At 32.5% G+C, this 12968-nt stretch overlaps 2 protein-coding genes across 2 annotated transcripts; both read left to right on the top strand.

Moving 5' to 3' along the window:
* The first annotated feature begins 642 nt into the window (after positions 1–642).
* Positions 643–4568, top strand: LOC11430114 (uncharacterized). The gene is made up of 5 exons (XM_024783845.2): positions 643–777; positions 1377–1624; positions 2539–2749; positions 2845–3652; positions 4184–4568. Exons 1-5 carry the CDS (start codon positions 702–704, stop codon positions 4221–4223), a joined length of 1383 nt encoding a protein of 460 aa, XP_024639613.1. The 5' UTR covers positions 643–701; the 3' UTR covers positions 4224–4568.
* Positions 4569–10873: 6305 nt separating this feature from the next.
* LOC11426918 (putative transcription factor bHLH086) lies at positions 10874–12757 on the top strand. The gene is made up of 5 exons (XM_003616327.4): positions 10874–11525; positions 11778–11885; positions 11979–12044; positions 12167–12232; positions 12354–12757. Exons 1-5 carry the CDS (start codon positions 10932–10934, stop codon positions 12453–12455), a joined length of 936 nt encoding a protein of 311 aa, XP_003616375.2. The 5' UTR covers positions 10874–10931; the 3' UTR covers positions 12456–12757.
* The last annotated feature ends 211 nt before the right edge of the window (positions 12758–12968 follow it).

Genomic DNA, 12968 nt, shown 5'->3' on the forward strand with positions numbered 1-12968 from the left:
TGAAAAATGAGAAATACATATTCAATCGTATAAATCAATCAAGTCGTTGGAGAACAAGAAAAGATTATTTGAATCTCATAAAATTTTCAATTTGGATCAAATTAATCTTTTATTAAAATTAAAACATCTTTAAAATTATCCTACAAACTTCAAGATACAGGGCTTGAAGTTGTTGTGATGGAAGAGGCATTGAAGTATATACGATCGCAAAAGACACTAATCATGGCAAAAAATGAAATACATTTTTAATACTTCAATACCTAACTTTATGATAGAAATTACAAAGGTCGATCATAATAGAATTAATACATAATTTAATTCATAAAATCTTTTTGAAGTATCAAACAAAAGATTTAACAAAAGTATAATATCTTTATTCGGACCATCAAACGGGCTGTAAAATTCTTAAAATCAAACATAAACTTGACATGATGTCTAAATTTGTCCATGTAATTCTTATGTGGGGGTAAATATGGATATGTACTCATAAGAAATGTATGAAAAAAAAAGGGCATTGGGAAAGGCAAAAAAGACTCTTTATATTACATTCCCAGAAATTCATATTAACGCAAACTGAAATGCTTGTTTGTGGTTGTGGTTGTGCTTGTGTTTGTGCTTTGTACAACTGAAAGTTGAAACGGCTTTGTGACTCACAAAAAACCCCAAAAAATCCCAATTTTTCTTCATTTTGTTTCTCATCAATGGCTTCTTCATCTTCTGCTCCGCAGAATCGAGCTTCAGTTTCACCTGAACTTCCTCCACAACTCCCCCCTGTTCGTAAGTCATCAATTTTTCTGGGTTTGTCTCAAAATTTCATTTTTGTTCATTTTCGGTTTGATATGAAATTGGGTTTGTTAAAATCAAGATAACCTTTTTGGATTGTTTTTATGAATAAAATGAAATTGACAAAAAAATAGTTTTCTGTTTTGTAGTTTTAGCTATGATTCTTTGAATGTTTCTGTATTTATAATGGTATTAGTTTGATGAAGTGGTTTTGTTATAGGTTTTTATGGAAATTTTGTTGATTTGATGATAAATGATCAAGCTATGATTATAGTGTTTTTTTTTCTTTTCTTTTTCTAACTATGAATATTTTTGTTGTTATCATGATAAATTTTCAAGCAGTGAATAATTTTGTTGCTATAGTGGTTTTTTTTTAAGCTATGATTATTTTTGTTGTTAGAGTGGTATTAGTATGGTAAAATGGTTTAGTTATAGGGTTTTGTGGAAATTTTTGTTGTTATAATGATAAATGTTCAAGTTATGAATGTCTTTGTTGTTATAGAAGTTTTATCAATCTGAGTATTTTTGTTGTTAGAGTGGTATCTAATGTAATGGTGTAATGGAAATGGTTGTGTTATGTTGTTTTTTTGCAGCAATGTTTAAAAATAATTTGATACAATTTGCTTTGAAGTCAAACATGAAACATCCTGAGTTTTTTTCGCGCAACGAGGGATCAATCCAGGCACCTGCGTATAGATCAAGTGTGATGGTGGATGGGTTGGTTTTCACTTCGCAACTTACTTTCTTCCATCGAAAAGCTGCTGAACAAGAAGTTGCTCGATTCGCGCTGGAGTACCTTACCAAGAAGGTTAAAGACGAGGCATACTCTATTATGAGCGAGGTTTGTTACGACAATATCGTTGATTATCAATTTCAGTAGGTGAATGTTCTATTATGATTGCAATGTTGTCAATACCGGATCGTGACAAATATTGGTTTTTTCGAATATCACTATGCTATAGTGCCATATAGCCTGCTATTTGACAAAACTTTTTACTGAACAGCGTATCACAGAACAATAGTGGTTTGTTCAAATTTCCCTATGATATAGTGCTGCTTTATGCGCTATTTGACAGCATTGTATGATTGTTATGTTTGTTGTTCTGTGATGACTTTACAAAGTTTACATGTGGTTGACAAACTAACTTGTGTCGTTGTGTAATTAGAAGAATTTGTTGTCATTTTTTTTAACATGTCTTTTATCCCTCTTTAGATGCAGGATTTTTTCATTCTTTATAATGAAATTTCTCAATATATCAAGAAAAAAACATTGTCGGAAGAGCTGACGTGTTTTTACTAATATGTTACCCATAGTTATTGTTTGCCAGGACGGACCTTGTCTGTTTTAATGGATTATATGCAAGAATTTTTTTTTTTGCCTGTTATGTTTTTATTGGATATATGCCTCTCTCTTGTGACAACATTAAATTGCATCCTTTTGAAGAGTCTTTAAATTTGCTGGAATGAAGGAATAACAGATAATATAAGATGTTTTGATTTAAAAATTCATAGTTTTGCTAAAAAGAAGTATATTTATTAGCATTATATTTTGTTGCCCATGGTACCGGAGTTTCCATCACTGTTATCAATATCTTATGCTTTCGTAAATAACTGATGACTGATGGTGAAATAACACTTCTGAATGATGGTTTAAGTTAAATTTATTGTCTGTTTCAATTTGGCATGGTCTTGTATTATCGTTCAATACTATTTTCTTTTTAAGAAATGAGACTTCTTGTATGTTTTATATTTCAGGCAGTTACATTTTGCAAGACCGTGCTGAATGAGTATGCTTCGAAGCTGAGTATACAACTACCTACATATAAGTCTGTGGAGTACAAAGAGGTGATTCCATATTTTGTATGTACTTTGGATTTGAATGGTACAAGTTACACTGGAGATGCAGCTAGAAGAAAAAAAGATGCAGTGGAATTAGCAGCTCGTGCCGCTATTCTTTCAATCCTCGGTATCCTTTCGACTCCTTTACTGCAAAATTATAATACTATTATTAGATTTAAAGGTAGGCATGCAGTTTTTTTACTAATCAAATATCCAATGCAGGTAACTCTAACTCGGGGGTTTTGCTTGCTCAGATAATCAAGACAAAAGCTAAACTCTTTGATTCCACCAAACCAAAGGCCTTGCAACCTACATGTGATAGTGTACTTGTCTTACCCGAGGAATCTTCTGAACGTTCTTCTTTGCTTCTTCAGCTATTTGGTGCTAAAGACAAGGATGTTGCTGATCCTGTCGGTAATGATAATACCTTGCAACATACTAGGGATAGTGTAATTGTCTCACCCATGGGAAATTCTGCACATTCTGGTGGGCATATTCAGGTACTCGATGATAAAGACAAGGAAACAGATGTTGCTAATCCTGTGGGTGATAGTACCTTGCAACCTACTCGGGATAGTGTAATTGTCTCACCCATGGGATATTCTGCACATTCTGGTGGGCATCTTCAGCTATTGGATGATAAAGAGAAGGACAAGGGTGTTGCTGATCCTGTGGGTAATGATAATACTTTGCAAGCTACTCGTGATAGTGTAATTGTCTCACCCATGGAAAATTCTGCACATTCTGGTGGGCATCTTCAGCTATTCGGTGCTAAAGGCAAGGTGGTTACTGATCCTATGGGTAATGATAATATTAATGAGATTGAAATGGCATGTCCTGAGTCTGGCCCAATTATTTCCACATCTCAACAGCCTGAGATGCAAACACATGAACCAACACCTGAAGCTGCAAAGTCTTCAAATGAGCCTGAGCAACCAAGTGTTGCACTTCCTATTGATACTGGTGTGAGTGTAAAAAGGCGTCGAAGGCTAAAATACAAGGCTAACAAGAAGGCAAGGATGGAAGCTGAGTAAGTATCTATTTTCTATATTTCATTTTGTCATATTATCCGGTGTTTCTTTTGCTTCCTCTGTGATTTTGTAACTTTCCTGCAAACAGAACAAAACTATTTTGCTATTTGTGCGCATATTTCCCATGTCTGTCCATAATGCTTGAAGTTCACATTGTCCATATGAATCTTATTGCTTTGTCTTTGTTCAATATCTGTTGACTTAATAAGTACCAAGTATTACTCTATATACCTCTTTCATAGAAAAGTTAATCATCTATTAATCTGTTTGGGATTATCCATGTATGCTTCATTAGAGTAACTTGAGTATTGGTGCACATAAGCTTATGTCTAGGTAAAACAGTAAAACAAAGTTTGTGTTAATATTATGTATTGAAGGGCAATGTCCAACACATATTTTAGTGGTTGTATAATGGGTTCTGAGTGACTTAAGATAGCTGCTATATTTGTTTGTGTGGATGCTAATCTTGGTTTTTTGCCTGTGGATGTGTGCCTTATGATTAATTGATGTTCGGTTGTGAAAATTTGCAGGTTAAAAGCTTTGAATGGTAGTTCTTGTGTGGCACAGTAGCAATTTGGGAAGTGTGGTGGAAAGCTTTGAATGATAGTTCTTATATGTTGTTAAAAATGTAGGATTAAATTTCTTGTTGAGTGACCGGAAAAAACTTAGTAATGTGTTTGGTGTTTCAACTGATTTACTCTTGCTGGTATTAGTTAATGACTTCCTAGTCTTGTTTGCTAAGTAGTAAATGTGTAACAGTTTGGATGTTGGATCTTAGGCTATGTTGTAACAAGTTTATTTTCAAGTTTTTCCTAGTTGTGGTGAATTGGTGTTTGTGTTACTGCTTATTGTTGTTAAAGTGCAGCTGAAAAGTTTAATATTGTGAGAAGAGTTGAGCAAACTCATTCTATATAACATTTCCCTATATACATTTATATATGTTTGTAGCATGAATCTATCATTGTATGCTTGTATTTAGAGTGCTAAATCTATGTTTTGATATAGATAGATGAAATATAGAATGAAAGCTGCAATATTAGTGGGATCCAAATTTCGTGCTGTAGAGATTCTACACAGTGATGGCTACATGCTGTAACGGATCTCAACCATAGATTCGTGATCGGATGATTGATTTCAAAAACTACTTCACGTAATAAAATATCTTAACCACCGATTTGAGACTGGAGGGCCTAAATCAGTTACGGTGTCCTGCTGTAACTGCGGAAAATCCAATTCTGTATTAGTGTGTGGCTAGTGCCATTCACACTAGTCTCATAAAAAATCATTTTCTCTGGCTTTTTATTTTCTCTTTCTTATTACAAAGAACTTTACTGAAATCAAAAGATTTAACATTTAAGCAAAATCTGTGGCAAAAATGAAAAATTCAAAGTAACAATTAAATTTTGTCTACAAGTCACGATGTCAGTTTAGTTTTGGTGAAATATTAAATACTGTTTTTGTAAAATTAGACAATCCACCGTGATTTTGTCAAACTCGTCAAATCCAAACAAACTAACACAAGAAACCAATTCTTACTCTTATTAAAAACAAAACCAACCACCCCTATAGTAACTGTAGCATCCAAAAAACAGAGTCGAGTACACAATCTTACCTAACATACAACAAACATATCAACAGTGCATGAGCCAAAGATTGTAACTAACCACATGACAAATGAGATGCCTAGACTTGTTCACGTTTTTCTCCCTAAAGAAAGCACCATGGTCCATGATGAATGTAATGTTAAGTTCTGGCATAATCTAAAACCAAAATGGTTCTCATTAGAATAAATAAATATGATAACATAACTTTTGAGATAAAGCAAGTGAAGAAAATACTTAAGTAAACTATCCTGTAGTTAATTTTATTATAGTGCATTTTTAATTTTATAGTGCATTTACATAAGAGATGCCTAAACTGTTCTATCAAACAATTAAAACTTGATTCTTCAGTTTTGGTTACTAAAATAGAGAAACAGTTGACACACTAGTTTTATAGTGCATTACGAAGTTATACCACCAATTAACGATGGTTGTTTGATAGACACATCAAAATTGTTCACTTGACTGAATATAGTCGGTTAAGAGTTACGACCCGATCATATTTTACACAGAAAACAATTGATCAGAAGTTACGATTCAATTAAGAGCGAAATTAAGGTGTCTATTAAACAACTTTTCCAATTTTTTTGTAGCCTCTCTTCCCTCGGTGACTTAGGTCTTAGGCTGGACCTGACTCCACCCAGTAGAATTTCAATGTAACTCCTAAAAGTTGAGGATTTAAGACAAAATAGTAATATTCTATAAAATTTTCATAAATGCTTATGGGTAGAGAGGATTTTTTATTTTATTTTTAATATCTCCTATAAAGCATCTCACAAGAGAATATCCATTTCAATATATGCATTTCGTACGTAACATTGAAGCTACATTTATACATGTGTGTGAGATATATGCTAGAAACAATTCATTATTTATATATAGTATAATTTTATTATTAATCCATAAAGTCTAATATTAAACTACTTAAAGAACCAGCTGTCAATTTTTGAAGATGTCCACATAATGTTTTGATAGAATTTGGAATATAAGGCAAATTCTGCAATCTTGCTTATTCAAAAAAAAATGTCAGATCTGGTTTAATTTTTTTTCCATCTTAATTTTCATCAAATTTGCTTCTTTGTATAAATTAATCATGTTGATATCTTCTTTGTGTCTGAAAAAGATACACTTAACTGTCTTTCATGAGCAACCAGAATTTGTTCTGTATAAAAAAAAGAAAGATAATCCTTAAAAAAGAACAACTGATCTAGGATAGGAAAAATGTGAGTAGATTACAGGAATTCATTTGGTTTAAAATAATTAATTATATATGATGGAATCTGTTAAGCGAATGTTGACTTTTTTATGGCTTTGTCATTAGTGAATGGTAATTGGTGACTTAATTATTTAAACTTAGAAGAACCATATTATTGGTTCAGTTGCTATACACTATACATTGATGAGTTCTCACACCATGTAACTCTTCTTTAACTAGTTAATAATAATATAGTTTATATGTGTATATTACTTCATTCACGTCACAATTTGCGGTATGTTGTAACTAGATGCAACTGGTGTAGTCACAACTGTTATTAATATTTACTCCCTCCTTTTTAATTAAAATAATGTCGTTTTAGTAAAAAAAAATTGTTTCAAAATTAATGTCACTTTTAATCATAGAATTGGAGTCATGGTTTGAGAGACAAGATTTTTCTTTTCGGGTTTCTAATAGATTCTCTTAACTGAAGGTAAATCATATTCAAGGTGTGTTAGACGTTAAATATGAGTAGATCTCTTGGTCAGTATTCGAACCTTGATTCACCACATTGTAGAAGTCTAGTTACTGCCGCTAGATCTAACCTTCATTCGTGAGTGAGAGTGACGAGATTTTATATTATCATAAAACTGTGTTTTAGAGTAATGTTGGATTTGTAATATTTCATGTGATTTTCATGAACATTGTTCTATTACATGCTAAACAAGATGTAGGTGAAAGTATTCATGTATACAGCACTTAAAAATTTTGAGTTAAAAAATACTTGAAAATTTCTAATATAGTTTTCAAATCACATGTGTAGTTGATCGAGTGCCTCTAAAGTAAGACCCCTTTTCCCCTATCTAAGAGTGTATTATGCAAAAATTGAACTAGTGTCCTCCCTCAATCAATCATTCTATGAGAAATACTTGAAACATTCTCTTTTTAGATTCTCTTTAACACTCATTCTCTTATTGAGTGAAACATATGTGGGATCACCCACTTTATGTGAGATTAATTTTCAATGTGTATGTTAGAGAGATTTTTAGAAAGAAAGTGTGCATAACATTCCTCATTTTTCTATTATTTTATTTTTCCCTTTGTTGGGTTGCACCATGCTCCCAAGATGGTATCAAAGTCATGACATCCACCTTAAAAAGATGATCCTAATTTTATTTATTTTCCTCTCCTCTTGTATTGTTTTCCTTTGTTACCTGTCTATGCGAAAACACCTTTTCAATCTTGGTCCATCTCTTTCAAATTCAATTTGTTTTTTTTTTTTGAGAGAAAATTCAATTTGTTTAGCCATATACGATTGCACAATTGAATTAAATGTTTTTTAAAAATCAAATGTATCTTTCGCACACAATTGGAAAGACTAATATCATTTCACGATACTTGAGATTCATTTAAGAGGTTGACCTCTCCTAACAAATGTGAATGACAAACTTAATATTTAAAGAGTTTGTGAATGTAGGAGGTACAAGATGGAGAGGTAAATTTTTTGGATTTCGAGAGTTTGTGATGAATAGTTGCTTGAGACTTTCTCCAATACACCTTTTATGTTTAAAGCTAGAAAATTGCTCTTCACCCATAAAAAATCGCTAACTCCCAATCAAACTTTTTAAAATAGCCCCGCGTGACTTAAGTCACGCAGATGTTATACACTTAAGTCACACTAAAAAACGCTGAAAAAATCCCAGCACAAATTGAATTCTTCCCCCTACATTGTTGTGTGAGCTCTTGCCCCTCTCCACTCTTCTTTCATAACATGAATTTTCTTCTGCCTTCATCTTATGATTCCTGACGCCGTAGCTTTAGTAGCCTTAGGTTAGGGCCGGCCTTGCGTAGTAGTCAATAGTTGCCGCCGCGTTGCATAACATATCAGTCTCTAAAACTTATTTGCTTTATATTGGATTTGTATATTATTGAACTTCGATTGTTTTTCGGTCAAGAAGAAATTAAAATAAACAAGTTAACCAGGGGAAGAACAAACCCTATAATCATCGATCAACACGGAAACTAAAAGAGGAGAAGAAACATAAAAAACATTCCAACAAGAGTGGATAGGGGGGAGAGTCCATGTTATGAAAGAAGAGTGGATGGGGGGAAGAGTTCACACAACAATGGAGGGAGAATAATTCAATTTGTCACGTTGAGATTTTTAAGCACACAGTGTTCACACCGACTATAACACCTGCGTGACTTAAATCAGGTGGAGGTATTTTAGGAAGTGTGGTTGGGAGTGAGCGATTTTTAATGGGAGAAGAGCAATTTTCTTAATGTTATTAGACCTAGTGGTTGGAGAATAATAGTGGCCCAAAAATCATATCTCTAGTTTTATGGAGAGAAATTGTATATTTTTCCAATAGTAGAATTTAAGATGATATGGAATAAAATGTCATTTCAGTTCAAATTATAAAAAAAAATATTCTTTCTCCAAATTTCCCCATATTAGGGTGGAGTTAAATTATCTTTTGGTAGGATTGTTTGGTCGATGATTCCATGATGTAGGAATTTCATGCAACTTCACGTAGTAGTGGATTTTAACTTATTGATTTGAGATCGGACAATTCAAATTTCAAACTCAATTTTATGTAGTAAAATAATCTCCGCCGATTTGATATCGAACGACCCAAATTTATTACAGCATCTTGCTCTAACAACAACTTAAATTTAAAATACTATCTCTCCTTCTCTTTTCCCTTCTCCATTCCCCTCTAACCAGATATACCTTTTGTGTTGAGCAAACCAAATACACCTTAAGACATGCTTAATTGGCCTGGCCATTTCAATACTTATCCCTAATCCCTATGATACGGTTTATATTTTCCCACGTTACTTTCCCTGCTTATTGGACATTAATCTTACATACTAATGAAACCAAGATAATACTAAATAAATGAAACTATAGTCAAAACTCTTGATGCAAATTAGTATTTTAATCATAGACAGTTGAATAAGTAATCCAGAGAAGCGACAGCTGCACAGAATGTTAATACACATATAGTATATGATAACAGAATTTGAGTCCACGTGCTTAAGTAATACTTAGGAAGCATGTGAGAAGCTACCATAGTCCATAAATAGACTCATCAAAATGAGTGAGGCTAACCCAAATGGGAATCAGAGTCAGACTGTGAGACATGGGTTTGGCTAAGGATCCGGCGTTCCTTACGCTAATTTTTATATGCTCCAATCCATTCTCCTTTGCCAGCTAAAACAATCCCAATATTACAATGAATCAAACTTGTTAAAAGTCTCACATTTGATCAGATATGACTCGACAGTGTGTAAATAAGTAAGGTTAATCATCGCTTTGCATGTCATTTTTACAAGGTTGTGTTAAACTCGTCCAAAAGTCATTAACATTTTTTTCCTTGTGTTAACGATTTGATTCTTAAAGAAAAGGGTAATTTAAAGTTCAATCGAGAAGCAAGTAAACTTTGATTAGGAATTATTTTAGTAAGAGCTCAAATTTGTATAATCTAATCAATTCGTATTTTAAATGAAGCTCGGTAACATCTTAGTTTAGCTTTTAAGATACATATAGATTCATTTAAGTGATTGATCTTACAAATAAGTGATCTTTCAAATACACAAGCAGTGGGTGGAACTTCTCGCTATATGCTTATAATCGGAGAAAAAACCAACATTTAAAAGATATAAAGTCTAAAAACGATTTATACAGCGACACTCTTCAACCTACAAGTCGGTTTTATAAAGATGAGTTAAGTTTGCGTAAAAACTTAATATGGTATCAACGACTATCCATCAGGAACACTTACCAAATTATCTATGTATCAAACACAACAATGTCTAATCCTATAAGATGTATTTCAAAAAAACTCAAATTCTACGATGACAATAGATACTCCCTCCATTCCATAATAACCGGGCTATTTTCAATAAAAAAGTGTCCCAAAATAAGTGAGTTTATTTCACTTTTCAATACATCATTAATTACTTGTTTCCCTTTATAACTCTAATTCATATTACTTTCATTACTCCCAATTCAATATATTCCACTTTACATTTATGATAGTGGAGAATACACCAATACTTAACAAAAACACTTAAAACCATTTTTCTTTCTCCTTCATTTATACATTTGTCTTAATATGTGTGATTTGAGCAAATGACTCAGTTAATCTGAGACGGAGTGAATAAGTTTTTATAACCAATAACACATCTCATTTTACAAACCGATTTTGTAAGTCTAATTATTAACCGTATAAAAATCTCAAGGACCAGAAAAACATATTTTAGTATTAAATTTTGATTTATTGTTCCCCCCTAGTTATGATTTCAGTTCAATTATTAAATATTACACCAATCTCCAATAAAAAATGAGTAGTTGGTTTGAAAATTTAGACATCTATAAAGAGCCTTCCTTCACTTGTTGTCGTGTTCATTGTCGACCCTTCCCAAACAAACCTTAATTGTTTGTTTTTTTGTGCATTTATTTCCTCACCCTCTTTAATGGCACTAGCCAACAACAACATTCTACATTGTGTTTTTGATGAGACTACTATGGAGATTAACTCTGTAATGTCTCATAAAAAATCTATGATTGAAGAAGAAGATGGTTCACAAAGCACTAATGGACTAAGCAATGATTCAGCTTCAGCTTCTGCCATTACAAATTCTCCTACTCTTTGCAGAAAAAGCCATGTTTATAACAACAATACAAGTTATGAACTTGAAGAAGAGTCTTTGATTAATTTCAAAGGCAATGATGAGTATTACAACAACCTCATGCAAGGTAGTGAATCATTGCTTAGCTTTCAGCATAGTTGGATGGTTTCCAATGAGAATAATTTGCAGCAATGGAATAATGCTAGTCCTAAAAGTACCACAAATTTGTGCATGGTGCAAGGTTTTAATAGCTTTGAAACTTCAAGTGGTAGCTATGGATCCATGTTCAATAGTGTAAAAGAGAAGCAAAATGGTGAAAGTTCATGTGGATGGCTATACTCTGAACCAAATGTTCCTTGTGATGATGACGATGATGATGATAGCTTAATAAAAGAGTCGGAAACACATGAATCCGTCTTGAAGAAGCGATCTTCTATGGTATTGCATCTTTAGTTAAAGCAAAATCTTTTACCATTTATGATGTTTAGAGTCATTGTTTTATATCAGTTCGAAGTACTTGTGTCGCAATCCTTGATATATTGCACATAACTGCGGTCAAATGGGTCACGGAGATATCAAGAATCTTGATGTTTCTGTCCTGATCGCGGTTGCAGACTTTTAATTTAGGACTAGTTTTTTGAGAACTTAATGAAATAGAATGGAAAATTGAGATAAGATTTGTGTTTATAGGGGGGGAACATGCAGCCTACCAATGCCAAGAAGCCATGCACAGCTGCAAGTAAGAAAGAAAAACATAAGTCAAATCCATCCAAGGATCCTCAAAGTGTTGCTGCCAAGGTTAGCTTCAAACCCAAGTTATATCATGTTTTGATTGAAATTCAAGCAAACTTAAAATATTTAGTGTTGATAGAATGTTTGTTTGTATCACAGAATAGAAGAGAGAGAATAAGTGAGAGGCTCAAGATCCTACAAGAACTTGTGCCAAACGGTTCCAAGGTAGATTTTCAAATTAGTCCTCAAAGTTATGTTGCTTTCTTTGCATTTCTTTATCCAAGCCAAAGTCTTTGTAAATTTTTACTAATTAGAATTATATTTAATTCTGATGATGAATTTTGCAGGTTGATTTGGTTACCATGTTGGAGAAAGCAATTAGTTATGTGAAGTTTCTTCAGTTGCAAGTGAAGGTGAGACTTTAGCACAAATACTCAATTGGAACCTTCAAGGACTAATTTTATAAATTAAAAATATTTTAGGGACTAGTAATTATATTTTTATGACATTTTTCTATATTTGTTCATGGTGTAGGTGTTGGCAGCTGATGAATTTTGGCCTGTCAATGGTGGAAAAGCTCCTGACATTGGTCAAGTAAAACAAGCAATTGATGCAATTCTTTCATCTCAAAGATGAAATTAATGAAGATTTTGGATCCAAGAAAATAAATGTCATCATAATTCTCTCAAGGAATTGACAAGGGAATTTTTAGAAATTCAGAATACATAACCTTTTCTAATTTGTTAACTTCTAAATTAATATGTAACAGAAAACAAAATTGAACATCTTGTGTTTTAGAAGTGTATGTGTACTATTCAAGTATCTACATGTAAAAGTTGTACTTCTCTTTGTACTAGTGGTGTTGGAAATGTTTATGATAAATATCTGACTACTCCATAAACAATGATGTTAAGATACTATATGAGATTATGTTGAATTTATTATTAACGTAAAGGTCTAACAATTAAGCTGTAATAATTAAAGTATATTGTTCTTTGACTTTTTTCTGTGAAGAATATCAGACAGAGTGATCTGTCTAATGAAGTGCCATGAGTCATGATGGATATATAGGGTACTTCTTAACATGGTTCCTAACTTAAATAATATATATATATATATATATATATATATATATATATATATATATAT

Source organism: Medicago truncatula, chromosome 5 (genome assembly GCF_003473485.1).
Source record: "Medicago truncatula cultivar Jemalong A17 chromosome 5, MtrunA17r5.0-ANR, whole genome shotgun sequence".
NCBI classification, from domain to species: Eukaryota; Viridiplantae; Streptophyta; class Magnoliopsida; order Fabales; family Fabaceae; genus Medicago; species Medicago truncatula.